The 21,571-nt window shown below is 45.2% G+C and overlaps 1 protein-coding gene across 1 annotated transcript; it reads left to right on the top strand.

Moving 5' to 3' along the window:
• The first annotated feature begins 530 nt into the window (after nucleotides 1–530).
• Nucleotides 531–5,087, top strand: NEFM (neurofilament medium). Its single transcript, XM_029203550.1, has 3 exons — nucleotides 531–1,637; nucleotides 2,368–2,492; nucleotides 3,716–5,087. The coding sequence occupies exons 1-3, from the start codon at nucleotides 558–560 to the stop codon at nucleotides 5,085–5,087; spliced, it is 2,577 nt and encodes an 858-aa protein (XP_029059383.1). The 5' UTR covers nucleotides 531–557.
• Nucleotides 5,088–21,571: the final 16,484 nt, after the last annotated feature.

Raw genomic sequence — 21,571 nt, 5'->3', positions numbered from 1 at the left:
AAAAGTAATGGAGAAAGGGCAAAAGAAGAGAAAAACGTGAAGATAAGAGTGCAGAGGGCTTACAAACACACACACACACACACACACACACAAACACAAAACAAAACAAAAGAACAAGAACAAAGTGGCTAGGGGGTCGCTAGAAAAGCGGCCCGAACGGTGGGAGAGTGATTGAACAAAGAAAGGGCGTTGGGTGAATGCTCCCACTGGGGGTGTAAAATGCAATCCGAAGGTGAAGAGAAATGGAGAGAGGGGGCTTGGGAGGGGACAGGTGGTCTGGCACCGAAAGAAGAGCTGGGGGGGAGGGGTCGGGGCCAAGGTAGCAAAGTCCGGGGTCCGATGCGGCGCGGGCCCACGTGGAGCGGGCGCTGAATCACTGCTGGGCTGTCTTCACCACCACCCCCCATCCCCATGGCCCGGTACCCGCAGTCCCCGCCTCCTCGGCCGCCGCCTCCACTGGGCGGGGCCCTGGCCCAGGACCAGCCGCCGCGGCTATAAAGGGGCTGCGGCGAGGGCAGCAGAACGCTGTGCCAGCCACACGCCCCGAAGCCTCCAAGATGAGCTACACGCTGGACTCGCTGGGCAACCCGTCCGCCTACCGGCGGGTAACCGACACCCGTTCGAGCTTCAGCCGCGTCGGCGGCTCCCCGTCCAGCGGCTTCCGCTCGCAGTCATGGTCCCGCGGCTCTCCCAGCACCGTGTCCTCCTCCTACAAGCGCAGCGCGCTGGCCCCGCGCCTCACCTACAGCTCGGCCATGCTCAGCTCCGCCGAGAGCAGCCTCGACTTCAGCCAGTCCTCGTCCCTGCTTAACGGCGGCTCTGGGCCGGGCGGCGACTACAAGCTGTCCCGCTCCAATGAGAAGGAGCAGCTGCAGGGGCTGAACGACCGCTTCGCGGGCTACATCGAGAAAGTGCACTACCTGGAGCAGCAGAACAAGGAGATTGAGGCGGAGATCCAGGCGCTACGGCAGAAGCAGGCCTCGCACGCCCAGCTGGGCGACGCGTACGACCAGGAGATTCGCGAGCTGCGCGCCACCCTGGAGCTGGTGAACCACGAGAAGGCTCAGGTACAGCTGGACTCGGATCACCTGGAAGAGGACATCCACCGGCTCAAGGAGCGCTTCGAGGAGGAGGCACGGCTGCGCGACGACACCGAGGCGGCCATCCGCGCGCTGCGCAAAGACATCGAAGAGTCGTCGCTGGTCAAGGTGGAGCTGGACAAGAAGGTGCAGTCGCTGCAGGATGAGGTGGCCTTCCTGCGGAGCAATCACGAGGAGGAGGTGGCCGACCTGCTGGCCCAGATCCAGGCGTCACACATCACCGTGGAGCGCAAAGACTACCTGAAGACAGACATCTCGTCGGCGCTGAAGGAGATCCGCTCCCAGCTCGAATGCCACTCGGACCAGAACATGCACCAGGCCGAAGAATGGTTTAAGTGCCGCTACGCCAAGCTCACCGAGGCAGCCGAGCAGAACAAGGAGGCCATCCGTTCCGCCAAGGAAGAGATCGCCGAGTACCGGCGCCAACTGCAGTCCAAGAGCATCGAGCTCGAGTCGGTGCGCGGCACCAAGGAATCCCTGGAGCGGCAGCTCAGCGACATCGAGGAGCGGCACAACCACGACCTTAGCAGCTACCAGGTAGGAACAGCGGCTGCGCGGCCAGCCTGCGCCAGCGCCAGCGCCGCGCGCCCCCGACACTCAGGCCCGCGCCCCGCCGCGCTCTCAGCCGCGCTCCCTAGCGGCCGCTGGCCGGCGCGCGCGCGCGCGACGCAGACCCAAATTTGAGGCTCAAAGCGTCCTCGCCCTCCCCATCCCCTCCACACGCCTCCCCCACGCACCATCCCCCGCTCGAAGACCCCTGACCATTTTCAAAACGTGCTTCTTTTCCTTAGGAGTTCTAGTTTTGCAGGCTTGCGCGTTTAAAGTAGGAGGTATACATTCGGGTAGTTGGTAAAGCAGCAACTTTAGGATAGCTGTGCAGAAACTCATGTATTCTCAACTTTTCCAGACGTGATCGGAAGAACTCCCAAAACTGGCTTCAGCCCAAAGGGCTCAGATGGGAAGGGCCAGGTCAGCCGTGGGGTTTCCCCATGCATGTGTGTTTCCTGCTGAGACCTGTTCTAGATCCGCTGGTCCCAGTGCGTGGTGTGCCCAGGAAATGTCTACTTGTCTTATTGATTCTGTTTGTTCGTTTGTTTGTGAACTCCTTAGATTTTTATTTTAAGGGGGGACGGGGTCTGGGAGCGGTACCCGAGGTTTGCAAAGCTGGAGGGAGTCGAGGGAGGGGAGGAAGAAGGAGGAGGTAGCAAGTGGTTCGCTAAAGAAGTGGCTGTTTGGAAGGATAAGTCTGTGGCTGTGTCTCTTTCAGGACACCATCCAGCAGTTGGAAAATGAGCTTCGGGGCACAAAGTGGGAAATGGCTCGTCATTTGAGAGAATACCAGGATCTCCTCAACGTCAAGATGGCTCTAGATATCGAGATAGCAGCATACAGGTACCGTGCTCGCGGCGGACGTGGCCGAAATGGTAGCCGCACTGTAGAGGCCGTTTAGGCAGGAACCTTCACCACTTAAGTTAAAGCAAGCAGGTTGCAGGAGTCTTAAATCAGTGCCTGGTTTTCTTTTTAATTAAAAAGTAATTAAAGAATTGCAACTTTTTATGCAGCTTTAAAAGAGTAAACAGTAGTTAAAATGTTTGAATAAAGTGTTTAGAGGAAGAGCGCCGATTAATTTCAGTGCTTATGCCTAAACTTTTTTATTTTAGTGAAACAATTGTTTTCAAATATTTGAAACAAAAACAGAATTTTAGTTTTTAATATTTCATCTAGCGCTTTCAGCTTTTCAACTGTGTAATGTCAAGGACAAACACCAGGACGTTCCATTTCTCGTTCAGTTACAGCTTACTATTGCCATCATCTGGCTGAGAATAAATATGATTGATACAATATGTATTTTTTAATTTAGATTTATGTTATAGATCTAGCTATACATCCAGAGAAAGAGAAGAGATTATAAATATATTAACTGATGTCACCTTGCTGTTGACTAAGTTCATAGGTGAAAATCCTTGACGAAATAGTTTTTTTTGGGGGGGGGAGGGGTTGTTTTTATTTTTGTTTTTTTACCAGTAAGATCATTCATATTACAAGAATAAATTGCACTCAGCTCAGAGCCATCTGTCTTTTCCGGAAAGCTGAATAGTTATATAAAATAGACACTTTATGATTAAAATCGCAGACCGGTTTATAACTCGATATGCACCTATTAGTACCTAGCTGTGATATATTAGCTTGAATTCTAATATATTCTAAATAGTTTTGTAAAATTTTTGAATGTTCGCTAAAAGACATTTAGTATACATCTTGAAAGTCCAAATGCTCAAGAACGTCACTTAAGGCCTTTTTGGCCTCTAGGGAGCTTTTCAGCATATTCATGTTGCACCAAATGGATTGCGGCAGAGCTGAGATTTGGTAGCTGGGTGTAGTGAGTGGACTGTTGGGCGTGGTTAGTTACTGCATTGGGTGACTGGCGGATTGTCCCTGAGCATCTGTTTCTGTCATTGAATACGACACAATATACTAGTGAAAGGATAGCCAAGCGTTACTTCAAGTGATTCTATTTATCCAAAGGTACCTACCACGTTACACATACTGGAATGAAGTTCAGAAGACCCGATGAGATTTTAATTACGTCTTGCCTTCTTTGATTCTCTCCTTAGGAAACTCCTGGAGGGTGAAGAGACCAGATTTAGCACATTTGCAGGAAGCATCACTGGGCCGCTGTATACACACCGACAGCCCTCCATCACAATATCCAGTAAGATTCAGAAAACCAAGGTAGAGGCTCCCAAGCTAAAGGTCCAACACAAATTTGTCGAGGAGATCATAGAGGAAACCAAGGTGGAAGATGAGAAATCAGAAATGGAAGAAGCCCTGACGGCCATTGCAGAGGAATTGACAGTTTCCATGAAAGAAGAGGTCAAGGAAGAAGAGGTGGAAGAAAAGAAAGAGAAAAAAGAAGCCGAAGAAGAAGTTGTAGCCGCCAAAAAGTCTCCAGTGAAAGCTACTGCACCTGAACTTAAAGGAGAGGAGGAAGAGGCCAAAGAGGAAGAGGAGGAAGAGGAAGGAGCTAAATCAGACCAAGCTGAGGAAGGAGGATCTGAGAAGGAAGTTTCTAGTGAAAAAGAGGAAGGTGAGCAGGAAGAGGAAGGAGAAACAGAGGCTGAAGGTGAAGGAGAGGAAGCCGCCGAAGCTAAGGAGGAAAAGAAAATGGAGGCCAAGGGTGAAGAAGTGGCTCCCAAGGAGGAGCTCGTGGCAGAAGCCAAGGTGGAGAAGCCGGAGCAAGCCAAGTCCCCGGTGCCAAAGTCACCAGTGGAAGAGGTGAAGCCCAAAGCAGAAGCTGCAGCCGAGAAAGGAGAACAGAAGGAGGAGGAAGGGAAAGTGGAGGAAGCAAAGAAGGAAGAAGCAAAGGAAGCTCCCAAGGAAGAGAAGGGAGAGAAAAAGGAGGAGAAGCCAAAGGACGTGCCAGAGAAGAAGAAGGCTGAATCCCCAGTGAAGGAGGAAGTCGTGGAGGAGGTGGTCGCCAAATCAGTAAAGGTGAGCTTGGAGAAGGATGCCAAAGAGGAGGAAAAGCCACAGCAGCAGGAGAAGGAGAAAGAGAAGGAGAAGGAGAAGGAGAAAGCGGAAGAGGTGGGGAAGAAGGAGGAGGGAGCTTTGAAGGATTCCAGGAAGGAAGACATAGCCATCAATGGGGAGGTGGAAGGAAAAGACGAGGTAGAGCCGGAAGCTAAGGAGAAGGGCAGTGGGGGAGAAGAGAAGAAAGGGGTTGTCACCAATGGGCTAGACTTGAGCCCAGCAGATGAAAAGAAGGGTGGTGATAGAGGTGAGGAGAAAGCGGTGGTGACCAAAATGGTAGAAAAAACCACCAGTGAGGGGGGAGATGGTGCTACCAAGTATATCACCAAATCTGTAACCGTCACTCAAAAGGTCGAAGAGCACGAAGAGACCTTTGAGGAGAAATTAGTGTCTACTAAAAAGGTAGAGAAGGTCACTTCACACGCCGTAGTAAAGGAAGTCACCCAGAGTGACTAATAGACGAGTCCATCGCAAAAGGTTAAGCCATATGACAATTTCAAAATGCATGTGATTGGCAGCTTCAAAGCAGAACGGGTTCTCCCATGGGGGCTCCAGACATTGTATTTTACTTTGTGCAATATGAGGGACCTGCATGCAAGCTCAGGGGGCTCCCTCCCCAGTGTTTGGGCGATTCGAATGCATGACACTGTATGTACCTGGGGAAGTGGCCAATTTCCTAAGCTGTTGGAAGGGGGGCGCTTGGGGGGATGTCTTGAGGTATATTATGCAAAGAACCAACTGAGCCAAAAATAATAAATGAAACACAGAACTCTCTTAGCCTTAAGAAAGCTATATATGAATAATTATGTTTACCTCACTGGTGCATTTAAAAAGGACTTTTGTTCATGGGAGAACCTCGTTGACATGCAGTTTGCAACTTTTCATTGATTGATGTTAAGCGTCACAGCAGTAGTTGCTCAATAAAGGTCATATTGGAAACATAGTCAGTTGCTTGGTGTCATGTCATTTCAAAGTGAATTCTCCACCACTTGACCCTTTCTTTCCCCAGAGCAGATTATTTGGGGGATTATAAGCAACTTGCATTTCTTATCACTATTTCCCTGAGAGCGGTTACTGGGAAAACATAATTGACAGAAACATTTTCAGGTGTCAAAATCTTTACTTAGCCCAACCTTCATCCCAAAATTTTTAAATTATATTTTTGAAATAAAAATAAAAGCATCTGGGCTTCCCTGGTGGCACAGTGCTTGAGAGTCCGCCTGCCGATGCAGGGGACGCGGGTTCGTGTCCCGGTCCGGGAAGATCCCACATGCTGCGGAGCGACTAGGCCCGTGAGCCACGGCTGCTGAGCCTGCGCGTCCGGAGCCTGTGCTCCGCAACGGGAGAGGCCACAATAGTGAGAGGCCCGCGTACCGCAAAAAAAAAAAAAAAAAAAAAAAAAGGCATCTGATAAAAAGGTAACATTGGGGGGGGCATGGAAGCCTTCAACCTCCAGGTGTTTAGATCCCAAACTGGAACTCAGAGAACCTCAAGGTGAGAGGGGGCAATAAAGGAGCCTTAACTTGCTCCTATGGGGTTGGGACACAAAGGACCTCATGGCATTTATATCAATGTGTCCAGAAGAAGCAGGACTGGAACCTCTAACAGTCTTAACAAGAAACCTCCAGCCTCAGATGCATGGTTCTGGTACACACACACACACAGACACACACACACACCACACCACACATGCACACAGGCTTATCTGCCGCACTGAGTCTTGATTTGGGCGATGGAGGTTTATACTTTCAGTGTTTTACTAATTGGGGGAAATAATGTTAAAAATAAACAAAATATCCTACTTAGAAAAAGAAAAACAGGATTCTGTGATATAAGCAGTAAGTGTTCTTAGATTTTTTTTTTTAAAGGCCTGGGAAAAAAATTTTAATGTTTTAAATTTTTAAATTTTTTTTAAAATTTAAAATTAAAAAATTTTTAAAGGCCTGATCTTGACCAAGGAAATAATACAATGCCCTTTTCAAAATGTATCTGTTCTAAACCTTTAAAACCACTACGAGTATATTTGTTCCAAGTCTGTATTTCTTTTATCAATAAGGATCATCCCAATAATACAATCTTGGGTGCTCTTTTTAATGAATTTTCAAGATATTCCAATTTTAATCCCTAAATATGCCCAGGAAGTTTGTTGCTAACGTCAATAATTGTAATGATGTTTCCCTATCATTAGCCCTTTGCCAATCCTCACAGTTTTTGCTAGATCGGCATATCATTTATACAAACTCTTGGTTACGTTTTTTTCTTTAAAACAACCATGTTTTATGTTACTACAATGATTTTTCTAAAGCAATAATATCCATAACATCCAAAGTGAAACAAAAATTTTAAATATAATCAGCAAAAACTTACTCTAGTTATGTAGAATTTAAAAATCTGAAAAGAGCATATTGGAAAGATGCAGCATAAATTCTAGGATGGAGGGGTCAGCCAAAGAGGCACTGGTGGGAGAGACAGTCCCAGGAACAAAGAAAACAGAAATCCTCGTGCAGTCACAGGGCTGACTGAATTTGAAACTTTGTATCACTTCATCGACCGTTCAGAAAAAGAGCATGCATTTGCCTCACGCTGTAGCCCTCAGAGGAAGAAGCACTTTGATTGACAGTCCCACCAAGACTGATACCACTGATACAGCAGCATTTCCCCAAAGAAAAGTCTGGGAGCTATTGCCTGAAGTAGGAATAGAGGCTGGATCTATAGGATAGGCTACTTGAATTTTAAAATACCTACTAAATATATAGCCATTACTATAAAAATACTCACCTGTCTACACCTAAAACTCATTATCAGTGCTGGCTCCTGAGTGTAGAAACCCCTTTTTGTAACATACAGTGTCTAAAAATGACAGGATCAATCAGCAACCACCCCGACCCCCAAAGGCCAGCACTAGAGACTTATCCCTTCAGCTCCTAATTTTATTTTCAATCATCTCATTTTCTTTCCTGGGAAGGAAAGAATTTAGTAATATTTCTAAATACTCCAAAAGACAGACCATTGTTTTGCCCTCTGTAAAAATAATAGAACAGCATGCCTTTGATAAGCCAAGCAGACATTTGTAAATATCAAATTGCTTGATTGGTTCATAAACTTAAGAAATATTTACTGTGAACTATGGCTTGGGTATACAAGGATCTTCTCTTCCAGAATTCACTGATTCTATTGTCAATGCCAATTATTGCACTACTATTTAAAGAGAGAGCAATTTGCAGTTCATGTTTCCAAATATGTTGACAGGGAGAGACTAGGCACAAACCTCCAAGTGTTTAGGAAATTAGAATACCTTTTCTCTGCCTACAGTCAGCCCCTGGCTGCCGTGACGTTAAGCCATTGAAAAATAGTATTTCTACTTTTCCAGTAAATTGTCTTCAAGATACTATTTTGTTTCAAATCTTGTAAGAAGTACTAAAGCTAATTAGTTCTCACTCTTCAAACATAAGGAAACTGAGTCATAGAATTTTTTTTAACTTTCTCTAGGTCACACAGCTAGTAGATAAAACCCACATGGTCCAGATCCAGAGCACATATTCTTAACCCCCTGCACTACATTGCCCCTTAAATCCATCCATCATTGGCCACCTCAATTTATAAGGAGGTTCTGCTGCATTCACTTTTTTTCTTTCCAGATTGAAAGAAAGAAAATAGATCTATGCCATGCATCTTTCATTTAATATGCTTACAAATCTCCTCACGAAAAAAAAAAATGATGCAATGGCAGTTTGCATCATGAGAAGAATAAAACATCCAGATATAACATAAGTGGTGGTTCCTTCTACCACAACAGCTTGCAGTGTACAAAAATGTGGCAACCACTTTCCCGTGGTAACTTTAATATTCAATGGAAAAGGAAAGTGTTATTTCTAGCACCGCCTTCTATTGCCAGTCAGTGCAGAGACAGTATTCAAACATTGGGATATTCATTTCCACAACAAATAGGTTGGTCGTTCCAGTTTGGAGCAAGTTATTTTTTCTTGGTGGTTTATGTAATTTGTCCAAAGGAAAAGAGGAGCTATTTTTAAGTGAATTATTTTACCGAGTCTACACAACATTCATCTACCTCCAGGGCTCCTCTGCCCTTAGAAGTGTAAAGCTTTGGCAAAAGCACTGAATCTGAGTTCAAATCCCAGGTCTATAGACAGTAAAATTGTGTTGTTGGTTCATTATATGTAGCTTCTGCTACAGACTGAAGTTTGTGTCCCTTAACTTTGCATGTTAAATCTTAATGCCCAATGTGATGTTATTTGGATGTGGGGCCTTTATGAGATGATTAGATCATGAGAGTGGGGCCCTCATGAATGAGATTAGTGCCCTTGTAAAAGAGACCCCAGAGAGCTCCTTTGCCCCTTCCACCACATAGGAACATTGAGAAGACAGCCGTCTATGAACCAGGATGCGGGCTTTCACCAGACACAGAATCATGGTACATTGATCTTGGACTTCCCAGCCTCCAGAGCTGTGAGAAATAAATTTCTGTTGTTTGTAAGCCACCCAGTCTATGACATTTTGTTACAGCAGCCCAAATTGACTAAGACAGCTTCCACTTCCTTATCTATAAAATACAGGTGCTAACATATTCTTCAAAAGGCTGCTAAGGTCATTAAATGAGATAACATCTGTGGAAAGTGCCTAGCACTGTAACATGTATGTAGTAGCTGATCAAAATCATTTGTTGAATGAATTGAAAAAGGTACAGAATTTACTTAATTTGAAGATATTAGTTAGAACATTAGTTTCCTTATGCATTATTTCAATACAGAATGCATTGCGATGAGTTTACAAAAATAAGTATATAATATAAATAGATATGTATACATATCTATAATATGTGTATACATTGTACCATACTCTGTAATGTATTCATTGTTCATATAGAGAACTTGGGTGGAAAATAATTGCATTTTGCACTGCAATAAGCTATTGAAATTACTTAGACATCCAATAATCCACCTACATAATCATGGGGCTTAAAATTTTCTTAATGAAAATTATTTAAAATAATATTGAGAATAGGAGAGAGAAGCAGTTTTGCACTAGGCCTAGGAAGACAACTTTCTTTTTTTTTTTGGCTGCACATCATGTGGGATCTTAGTTCCCCAACCAGGGATCGAACCCACACCCCCTGCACTGGAATTGTGGAGACTTAACCACTGGACCACCAGGGAAGTCCCTAGGAAGACAACTTTAAATCCCCAAATCCATATTGATTGTGCTCAACACCATCATGCAAGGCTCTCAGAGTTGTCTTCAATTTCTTATCTAAGGTAGTTTGAACACCATCACATCATACCTTCAATAAGTTATTGAGGACTTCCCTGGTGGCACAGTGGTTAAGAATCCGCCTGCCAATGCAGGGGACACAGGTTTGAGCCCTAGTCCAGGAAGATCCCACATGCCGCGGAGCAACTAAGCCCGTGTGCCACAAGTACTGAGCCCTCATGCCACAACTACTGAAGCCCGCGCCCCTAGAGCCCGTGCTCTGCAACAAGAGAAGCCACCGCAGTGAGAAGCCCGCACACCACAACGAAGAGTAGCCCCCGCTTGCCGCAACTAGAGAAAGCCCGCGTGCAGCAACAAAGACCCAACATAGCCAAAAATAAATAAATAAATTTATTTTTTTAAAAAAGTTACTGAGTCATTTCTGTATGTCTAGTTAGCTTTCTTGTCTTAGGAGAAAGCACAGTTTTCAAAAATTAACAGGTGACTTGATCAAAAGCCCTTTCTGGGGGGCTTAAGGGTAGGGTAATTGTTCTAAAGACCTAAATAGGAAGTTAGACAACTTACACAGGTCTCCATGCCTATAGCCTGGTTTGGGGGTGTGTTGTGGGGAGATTGGGGGGGGGGGGCGAGTGGACAAGAGCACAGAATTATGGTCCAAGAACTTGAGTGACAATTTTATCTCCAGAAGGCAGACACAGGAGATTCCTGATTCTAAATTAAGATCATAGGATCACAAGTCAAAGGCCAAATGCAAATATCCTAGGTGCTATCTTTTGGCATTCTCACATTCATAAGAGAGCAGGCCATGACAGCTAAAAGAAATGAAATTAGCCTCTTAGTCTAGTTGTTTCTCATCTCGTAAAGGAATTTTAGTGAGAAGAGTGAAATACCAGTTCACATTAGGGCTTCTAAATATTCGTTGTTTTTTTTTGTTGGCCACGCAACTTGTGGGATCTTAGTTCCCCCGACCAGGACTGAACCCAGGCCACAGCAGTGAAAGCCCCAGAGTCCTCACCAATGGACCACCAGGGAACTCCCTGAATATTCCTAATTTTAATTATTTATAATCACGGCCAGAAAACCACAGATAGGTTGGAAACAGAGTAGTATACCAGGAAGAGGTTTCTTTGCCCTTAGACTTGGGAAGCTTGGACCTCAGTGTAAGTCACAATACCCCATACACCTCCCATTTTAACATGGAAAACTCGAGAATGGTTTGAATCCTAAGACAATGCTTTTAAATATTTCTCAATTTAGACATCCAAAATTTACCTGTAACCAGAAAGAATATTTCAGCTAAATGAAACTTTTCACTTGAAATATCATGTGCTAATAATTAGAAGAATAAAAACTTACGAGTTAGTAAGTTACATCAGTGTAAATATGTGAATATTCAAAAGAAAAAGAGGCAGCAGCCCTCCCTTTTCTCCAGATTTCATTCTGATCAAGGCTGCCTAGTTTTTTCTGGACTGGCTTTCTGAATGGCCTAAATAAAATTACAAATGTAAGATGGTATAACAATGTCTGGCAAATATTAGGTGCCTAGTGAATGATTAGTTCTCCTTGCCATTATTATTATTATTAAATAATAATTATAAATAAATATCTTAAAATGTATTAATTTAAATGCAGTGTATATCAAATGATCGTGTCTATAAGAGATACACACAAAATTCAATCTATAGCAAAACTTCAAGAGGTACAAGTGTTAGATACACTTAAACTTTACTTAATATTTGTTACTTAGAATCATAGAATCTTGAAGGTTGCATTAGCTTCTGAGATTGAACTCCCCTTTTTCATGCCTGAAAAGTAGTTGCCTATCCTAGAACTGAACATCTGCAGTGACAGGAAAGTTACTTTGTTTTGACGCATCTATCAGGAAACTTTGACTGTTGGCAAAGCCTTCTTTTCACTGTTCCAATATCTGACCCCCTACAATTTTACCCACTGGTGCAAATTCTGAGAAGTTTTAGGAATCACTATTCCTTTTTCCCCAGCATAGACATTTAGAGAGGTGAAGGCCCGTGTCCGATCTCCCTGTGCTGATCTCCCTGTGCTATGCAGCTGCTTCCCGCTAGCTATCTATTTTACATTTGGTAGAGTGTTTATGTCCATGCCACTCTCTCACTTCGTCCCAGCTTACCCTTTCCCCTCCCCGTGTCCTCAAGTCCATTCTCTACGTCTGTGTCTTTATTCCTGTCCTGCCCCTAGGTTCTTCAGAACCATTTTTTTTTTATTCCATATATATGTGTTATAAGGACTCTAATTCTACCAGATCAGGGCCCCACTCTTACAGTCTTAATTACTTACATAAACCCCTCTCACCAAATGCAATCACATTGAGGGGTTAGGGCTTCAACATAAGAATTTGGAGGTGACACAATTTGGTCCACAGTGGAGACACCGAGGCAACCCAGAAATTAGCAACAGAAAGAAGCCATTATCACGTCTGGGATTGGAGGGACACCAGAAGCAAACATTGTTACAGGAGCCCAGAAAGCAGGGCCATCCAGTAGGAGCTAGAACCATGGCAGCAGAGGCAGCCTGGTAAGAACTGAGACCCTGGAGGGAGGAGCAGTCCAAGGAAGGTAGATTCAAGAAGGAGATGCAGCCACCTGCAGGGCCAGGATGGCAGGGAGAACTTCTCTGATTCTCCCCTCCCCTCATGCTCCACTTTTTCACTAGTACCTCCTACTGGCCAATGCTACCTGGAATCTAGTCATCAAGGGAGCCTGGGACATGTACTTTCTTGCCATACAGAATAGAGGGGACATATATGGACCTGAGAACAAACTGACGCAGGAATGGCACACTCACTGTGTGACCTTGGACAACTCACTTTTCTGAACATCAGTTTTCTCATCTGTAAAATGGGGCCAATAATAAGACAGTTATTTTGAGGATCGAGGAATATAATTCTTGCGAAGTATTTAGGACAGTATAAATTCTCCATGATAAGAGCTCAATAAATGCTGCTTATCATTAGTCAGGGGACGTTTATTTTAGCTCTTGTGTTAACAATGACTCTGACCAATCAGGAAGCTATGGTCAGTAGAACAGGATCAATAAACCAGAAAGATCCAAAAGTTGGTTTGAACCAAGCCGTTTGTAAAGCAAAACTTCTAGGAAGGTGAAAATGTCTGTCCCAGCTTCCCTTCTGCATTCTACTTCTCTTCTCCTTCTTATACACGTCCATTTGATGCCCCTGTCTTCCTCTTCCCTTCTTGTCCAAAGGCTGCATGATTGTGAACATGTGTGCCTGTGTGCGACTGTCAAGATCATTCATTGCTGGATCAATGGATCATTCATCTATTCAGATTTTTCCCCACTTCCAGTCTCAGACGAAGAGAATGCATAGGCTCTCCATGTAGATAATCTTCTTTATGAAATGGCTCACCTAACTCAGGAATGAGGGATTAGCAGGTGTCCTTTGCTGATGAAGGACAAATAACGGACATTGGAACTACTCAGCGTATGCCCCGTCAGCAGGCACTGCTGGTCAAGGGGAAGGTCATGTCATTCTGCCAAGGTCACATCCCTCCCTACAAGGAAGAGACAGTGCAGCAAAGAGGGCAAAGGTAACGCACCTCAAGTAGTTTGTGTCTCACTCTCTGGACAATTCTCAGACCAAAAGAGGCAGAATGCCACCAGCCAAGCAGAGGCTCCCAGGGTAGGCACAGGCTATTCCCCACATGAATCAAGGTGAGGGCATCTGATCAGCTTTGGAACTAGAACAATGGTAGGAACTGGAGGCAAATGCAGTAAGTAATCAGGACACAGCAGGATCGTCGGCACAAAAGGTCCCTAGTTAACGGATTTAAAATTCAGTTTTTTACCTACTTGAAAGTGATGCTCAAGCAGGAATCCTTTCAGGACTTCCACTCCAGGAAAACCAGAATCTTGTTGAAACCAATAGTGTTTTCTTACTCCAGGCCTTCCTTTTTCACATGAGCACATGTAGTGTGGTCACCCAAGAGGCAAATGAGGCCTGAGTATTTCTGCCCCCCAAAAAACACAGAAGGTCAGAAGGTATTCTGGGGAAGAGCCACACCAAAGATAGCTGTTCACATGCATCCCTACTGCAAGGCCAATGATTAAATCACCTAAAATGCATACATTTCTCTACAGTTTAGAAAGCAGTTTCAGATACATCACCCTGCTTAAGCCTCACAAAATGTAGAACAGATGTTATGATTTCTCTGCAATTTGCAGAAAACAGAAGCTCAGAGAAGTGATTTATCTCCATGAGAGAGAAGCCATGCAGGACATTTTTTAATGAAAAGATATTTTAATTTTTAAATTCTAAGTGTAACAAATAGTCCTTGTAGAATAGTCACCCGTCTTCCTGCCATCTTAGATAACTGTTTTATTTTAATGTATTTCCAACTTTTTCTATGCACAAATTTGATATGGCTGTGATCGTTCTGAAAATACCATTCAGCAACCCACATTTTCAGTAACAATATGTTATAAATGTTTGCCCATTTTAAGTTCATCATCATGACAAGGTATTTCATGGACCCCTGGTATTCATCATATCCCCCCATCCTTCCGCAAACACCTCCCCCCGTCTATGGCCACTGTAACCCATTTATTCCAGTTAATTCAGTAGTCTCAAAACCATAACACTACAGCCCCAAAATATTCAGATTACGAAAATAAACATGTTCGGTTGACAATAATAATCTTTACTATGATACTTATTGTTACACTTGACCCTTTCTTGAAGACCAAGCCACCAGTGTACAATCAACAGATGTTTACTGAGCATCCAGTTTATGCAGGAGACGTATCAGCTCTAGGAGTGAATGAGTTGATATTCGATTCATCCCACTTAACTATGAGTCAGTGTAAAGCAATCTGGGGTGAGATTGGTTTCCGTTTACAAATTGGCATTAGGCAAAATAAATATAAGCAGCAAAGGTCGCAATGTAGGCAAGATGGGTTTGAGAAGAAAAATTCAGGGTCTTCCCTGGTGGCGCAGTGGTTGAGAGTCCGCCTGCCGATGCAGGGGACACGGGTTCGTGCCCCGGTCCGGGAAGATCCCACATACCGCGGAGCGGCTGGGCCCGTGAGCCATGGCCGCTGAGCCTGCGCGTCCGGAGCCTGTGCTCTGCAACGGGAGAGGCCACAACAGGGAGAGGCCCGCGTACCGCAAAAATAAGAAATAAAATAAATAATCTAGGCAAGAGATTTTGGTACCTAGAATCCAAAAGTAGCATGGTGATGGTGAGAAGTGCCAGGCCACTGACCATATTTTGAAGGTAAATTCCATGTGATTTGCTGATGGAGAATTAGAGAGAGTAGGAGAAAAGAGAAATCAAAGACGATGCCAGGGTGTTTGGCCTGGGAAATGCGAAGGATAGAGGTTCCATCTATTGATGTGGGAATGACTGGGGAAGACTTTAGAAAAGCGCAGGGGGTTAAGGAAGAGGACGGGAAATGGGACATTGTTTGTGTCATGGGAAGTTGGCTGCTGTGAGGCATTAAAATGCAGATGGCAGCTCATGGGAAACCAATTGCTATAAACCCTGTGCTCTTACTTTACCTGTAAAATGTGTGGAATACACGTCGTCCCAGCTCTCAGTGTTAGGAGAAAAGGTGTGAGTGCTTTCGAAAGTAAAACACATGATCAAACCAAAACTTGATACTGATGCTAATTTTTTATAATCATTGAAATGAAAATCTCAACAGTGAAGAATGAAAGGAATGCACAGAAGAGGAACTTGTCCCCATATGGGTAGTAGGATGAGAACAGAGGAGAAAACAAGACTGACTGCGGGTAGACGTAAAATGAATGTGTTGGCTTTAACGGTGTGATGTGGCCTTGGACATGATGACATGCTTGGGCTGCGTGCAATCTCCAAGTGATTAGTTAAGTCTTTCAAAGCCATTTTGTTATTCTGATGCTTCATGATCAAGTAATTCCTGGCAAAACAAGATCTGCTTTTATTCCTCAGGAATCGTGATCATCTATTTGATTGCTCTAAAAGGAAATGGCTGGCTATATTTCATGGTCCTTTCATGGACCTTATTTCATCGTCCAGGGAGCCTCATGCCCCAACTCCATGTCCCACATGTCTTGGGAGAAAGCGACTCTCACAGCAGACAGAGCTCCAGACTCCATGTTGCTAGAGTGGCAGCTACGTCCTTCCAAGATGACAGCATTGCATGGATATCACCACCTCGCTCTCCAGGCTGGAATGCCGGCTCCCCCTCTCTAGGGGAAAGAGCACAAAGTGAATTCTCAGTGTGTAAGTTCTGATTTACTCAACTTAGTTAAGTGAATTGAAAACTAGGCAGTTAAATTCAGCTTGTTTATTTCAAAGGCAAGTATCAGTTAAAAAGAAGAAAAATTCAAGTGGTTTCTCAAACTGTGCTTTTTTTTTTTTTTTTTGCGGTACGCGGGCCTCTCACTCTTGTGGCCTCTCCCGTTGCGGAGCACAGGCTCCGGACACGCAGGCTCAGTGGCCACGGCTCACGGGCCTAGTTGCTCCGCAGCATGTGGGATCTTCCCAGACCAGGGCTCAAACCCGTGTCCCCTGCATTGGCAGGCAGATTCGCAACCACTGTGCCACCAGGGAAGCCCTGTTGTCTTGTTTTTAACAAGAGAAATTTCCTGTGCATTTTCTAACCACCACTGTCCCCCACCCCCCCAATTCTGGAGAGAGGGCAAGAGAACACTCTACTGGTAACTTTTACTTGGGTTCCCCTCTGAGTTCGAATCTCTCCTCCACAGGGGCCTGGGCAGCCTCTACCAGTCAGGGTAGGAAGGCCTTGACTCAGTAGGCCTTCAGAGGGTAGTGCATGCTGGCCCTCAATATTCCCCACTGGCTCGTCTGCCTAAAGTCTGTCTGGGGTAGTGAGTGGATGTCTAGAAGACAAGGACAGGACATGAGATGAATCTCTTGCCCTCGCCCAGTACTTCGCTTGTTACAAGCAAAGAAAGAACACTGAGCCTCTTCTTGCTTTTGTTATGCAGCAGTGACTTACTGCCTTCTCCGCCTCCCCTCTCCACACCCACGTGCATGTAGCTGCGGGGAGGGGGTGGGGGTGAGCTGCAGACCTAAACTGTTTTCCTTACTAGAGCTTCTCACCACCCGCTCCTGAATCACTTGAGTATCTGGTTAAAATGTAGATTCTAGTTCAGCAGGCCTGGCGCGGGGCTAAGACTGTCTTTCTCACAAGCACCCAAGCGCTGCAAACGCAGCTGGTCCACGCTCTACTAAGGAGTCTGGACCACGCGGCTCCATGCGCGCCTGTGCTGCGGTACCTTCCGCGTGGTACCCTCTCCCCAGCTTCCACACCTACTGCAGCATGGCCACCGCCTCAGCGTCCGGCTTCTTTACCTTAAAATCGGATTTCAGAACGCCTTGAGCTCCAGGCCAGGCCTCAGTGGGGAGGGGCCACTGCTTAGAAGGACCGCGAGTGCCCCCTTCCTTGTTCGCGCCTGGGCTTCCGGAGACCCCCGCCTCCCACGATCTTTCCGCTAGCAGAGAAGAACCGGCGATAGAAGCTTCTCGAAAGAACCGCCCACCCTCCACCCAGCCCCACGCCCCTCCTTGCCGGGGCCGGAGCCCGGAGGCGCGCGCTGAGTTTCTGGCGATGCTCCGGGTGGCGCCCGCCCGGGGACGCAGTGGGCGCGGTGCCGCAGCGGACCTTTCTGCCGCGTCCTCCGGGCGGGGCGACCTGGGGAAAGATCTAGCAAAAAAGAGGATTCTGGGCGCCTCCCCCCTTCTTTTCCCCGCTCCATCCCCAAAAGACTCGGCTTCCTGATTGAAAAAAAAAAAAAAAAAAAGTGTCACCCAGTCTGCTGTAAAGTATTTTAAGTCTCCGAACCTTACTATTTACAGGGGTGGCGTGGAGGTGAGGGTCTTAACTGCGAAAGACTTGGCCGCCCCGGCTTTTTGCACTTTTGCAGAGATCGCGTTCAGCAGGGTGATGCAGGCCGCCCGCAGGGCAAAGTTTCACGCAGAAAGAGCATCCTTGGGCTCCGCCTAGTCACAAGGCGGTAGAAGCAGCTTTTCAGGCCTTTGCCCTACAACTCCCCCGCCTCTAGCCCAGCCGGGAAAAAACTGGACCAGCGGCGTCAGGAGGCTGCGGTGGCTCCAAGGCAGAACTGAATGTGCAGAAACCCGAGGAAAATCAATGCCGTTAAAAAAAAAAAAAGAAAGAAAGAAAAAAGTGATAGCAGAACGTTTTGATTTTTCAAAGCCCTTCAACTCAGCTCATTAGATTCTCACAGGCTAGGGAGGTTTGTTGTTGTTATAAAAATGTTTTAATGTTACATATTTCCAGTGTAATCCTAAAACACCATCAGATGTTCTCAGTCCTGTCTGGAAACACCCCCAGCTCTCCACAGAGGGGGCCCCAGCTTGGGCTGGCAGGAGTCCCTGGGGAGGAAGAAATGGGGGCCGATCCTGGAGGCCTTTCTTCTTCCCACCACACCGCGGGCAGGGGTGGGAGTGTCAGCGCATCTTGCTGCCAAGGGGGTCGGTTCTGGGACGATGAGAAAGATACCTTAATCTACAAACAGACCTCCATCTCCTCAGGAAATTGTTTTGCCAGTGGGTTAAAGGAAACACTCTTCTACTCATTTTGTTTAAATTATCCCTGAGTTTGAGCAGTGTTGTTTTACAGGCGGGCAGGGGAGGGGTGCAGGGCTGCAAGGCTTCTGAGTGCAACAGCAAGATGTCTGTCTTGCCCCTCTCAGAATAACAAGCTGAGGATACCGGGTCCAAATAATATCCACCCCCCGCCCAATAAAAACGGCTTTGCCTGAGGAGGGGCCATTTGTTGAAGGGCCGTGCCCCCCAGCTGTGCCCCCACCCCCAGAAGTGCCCCGTGGATGCTGTGGAAGCTGAAATCAGCTGACTCCCCATCCTCTGGAGACCTCGGAGAGTTCTCGGTGGCTATAACACTTTCAGAAGTCACACTTCCTGGTTTCTGCTATTCAGGTGGGGTTGGGAGGAATTGAGGGCAGGACAGAAGGGAAACAGAACAAGCTGAGTCTCTGGCTCCTATATCCTTCCTTACCAGGTGCTCTAAGTCACCGACGTGGCCCTGGTTCACTTTTCATGTCCCTCCCATGGGCATAGGACATCAAGTGCAGTGTTCCCAGGGCTCCTGGTCTTCAGAAGCCCGCCAACCCTGGAGGCCAGCTGACAAACACTGAGCGTCTGTGTCCTGAGAAGGTGGTGCATTTTACTCTCATCTCAGAATCGCCCTCTGATTTCACACTTCTGACACCAATTTTTCTGTCTTAAACTGAGAATGATTTGTGACTTACAGTTGAGATTCTCTCTCACACATACTCTCTTGTGTGTGTGTGTCTAGGTGGGGAGGAGAAAAAAAGGAGGGGGGGGCAATCTCTCTCCTGTGTTTTTTAACCTCTGAAGTAAAAAGGTGAGATTCTCCAGTGAATAAATGACTTGAAACAAACCAACAAGTCAGAATGAACAGATTATTCCTTCTTCTCAAGCCATGATTAGGTAAGATGCAGTTAGAGTTTTTAATGTAGGGTTTCTGTCTTTACTAGTGCACTAGATATAGAGCAAAAAGGGAATATTCATTGTGCTGCATCAAAGCATCCTGCTAGTTTTTGTTTTTAACAGTCATGTCAGGAAATGGTCTATACTCCACATGAAATTAATACGGTTGTGGGGCAGTTATAGACTGAAAGAATGACACTTAGCTAAAAGCAAAGGGATTAATGGCCATCAATACACAAATAAAAATGTCTTTAATAGCTACCAGAAACCTGAGCCTCATGTACAGCATTTCAGTTTTTTTATAAAGGCATTTCATATTTAAGACTACTTGTAATCCATATAAGTTTTGTTTATTAGACGTGTCCCGTTTAAACTCATGTGTGTATTAGAAGCTAAGGTATTCAAGAACATCTAAGGTGCCAACTTGGATGGGTTTGACTATCTTACAAAACAGAAAACACTTTTATTTTTCTATCATAACTTACCTTAAGTCATGTATTAGCTGCCATTATATTTATCCCAGTTAACTAGAATAATATAATACATATTTCAAATGAATTAATGCGGGAAAGCTAAGGCCTTGAAGTACACTATGAAGCTTCACAGAAAAAAAATGCAGGGATACATATCAGGAACTATTAAAATGTACATAATACCCTTTGAACATATAATTCCACTCGGGAAATTACTAAAGAAATCCTTCATTAGAAGGACAAACCGAAGGTATCCATTAACTAAGATATTCATTGCCAGGCTGTCTATAATTTTCACAAACATATTTTTAAACTTAAACTGGGACACATGATCAAGTAAGAATGAGTACACAGATGAGAACAATGGGGAAGAATATTTGAAGCTGAAATGGTTTCAGAATCTTTTGAGTGGATGATTGCTGTTCATAAAAGAAATAATCACATGCCCACGATCTTATGGTAGCCTCCAGTGATCTTCATAGTTGACGCTCCTGTCCCTGTGTAGTTCCCTCCCACGAAGGATCAGACAGACTGGTCTCTATGACAAGTAGAATACGGTGGTACTGATGGTGTGGGTCTTTCTAGACTAGGTCATCAGAGACATTGCAACGTCTGCCTTGCTTTCTTGGATGCCTTGCTCCAGGGGAGGCCAGCTGCCATGTTGTAAGGATCCTCAAGCATCTCCATGAAAAGGCCCACATGGAGAAGAAATTACCAGTCCAATGGGTGAGCCACCTTGAAGTAGTTTCTGAAGGCCTAACCAAGCCTTTGGATAACAGGAGCCTCACACAGCATCTGACTGCAACCCCTTTAGAGACCCAGAGCCAGAACATCCCAACCAAGCCACCCCCAAATTCCTGATCTGTGGAAACTAAGAAATAAGTGATTGAGATTGTTTTAAGCCACTAAGCTTTGGAGTTATTTGTTATGCAGCACTAGGTAACTAACACATACTGCATGTTAATTTCATGAAATTACATAGTTATCAAAAAAAAATACTGTTTACACCTTCCCCCCTCCATGCATTCATTCTGTCAGTAAAAAAAATACCTCAAAAATTTTCTAAATCATCCCACATCATGCCATCTCTACTGCTACTGCTCTAAGTCATCACACCATCTTCTCTTATTGGGACTAAAACAGCCTGTAAGTTAGTCTCTCTGATTCTTGCTTCTCTAAAGTCCATTCTCTGCACAGGAGCCAGAGTGGTCTTTATAAAACAGAAATCAGATCATGTCACCATCTGCTGCTTAACCCTTTCAAATTGCACAAGGAATAGAACCTAAACTCCTTGATCTATAAACCCCTGCATAATATGTCCTTTGCCTGCCTTTCTCAGTTCTATCTCCTACTCTCTCATTCTTAATGCTCACCAATGAGCTTAAGGCATTTTCCTGGGTTCAAACAAGCCAAGCTTCCACACTTGCTGTTCCGTCTGCCTGGAGCGCTCTTTCCCCAGATCATTGCATGTCTGGTTCAGAGCTAATGTCACTTATTTATTTGTTTATTTGTTCATTGCCTGTTCACACACACACACACACACACACGCACACACACACACACCACTTTAGTCCCTGAAAGCTGGGATATTGTCTGCCTTATTCTTTGTGCCTAGAACAGTGCCTGGCACATAGTACATGATTAACACGTGTGGAATGAATGGACAAGCTATGTCAAATATACATAAATAGAAATAAAGTCTAAAGAAGAAAATATAAATGAAAATAATGATGACTGAATGGAG

The sequence above is a fragment of the Monodon monoceros genome, unplaced genomic scaffold, assembly GCF_005190385.1.
Source record: "Monodon monoceros isolate NGI ecotype Baffin Bay Population unplaced genomic scaffold, NGI_Narwhal_1 Super_Scaffold_5, whole genome shotgun sequence".
Lineage (NCBI taxonomy): Eukaryota > Metazoa > Chordata > Mammalia > Artiodactyla > Monodontidae > Monodon > Monodon monoceros.
Note: the sequence above shows the minus strand (reverse complement) of the source record. Positions and strands in the feature narration are given on the sequence as shown.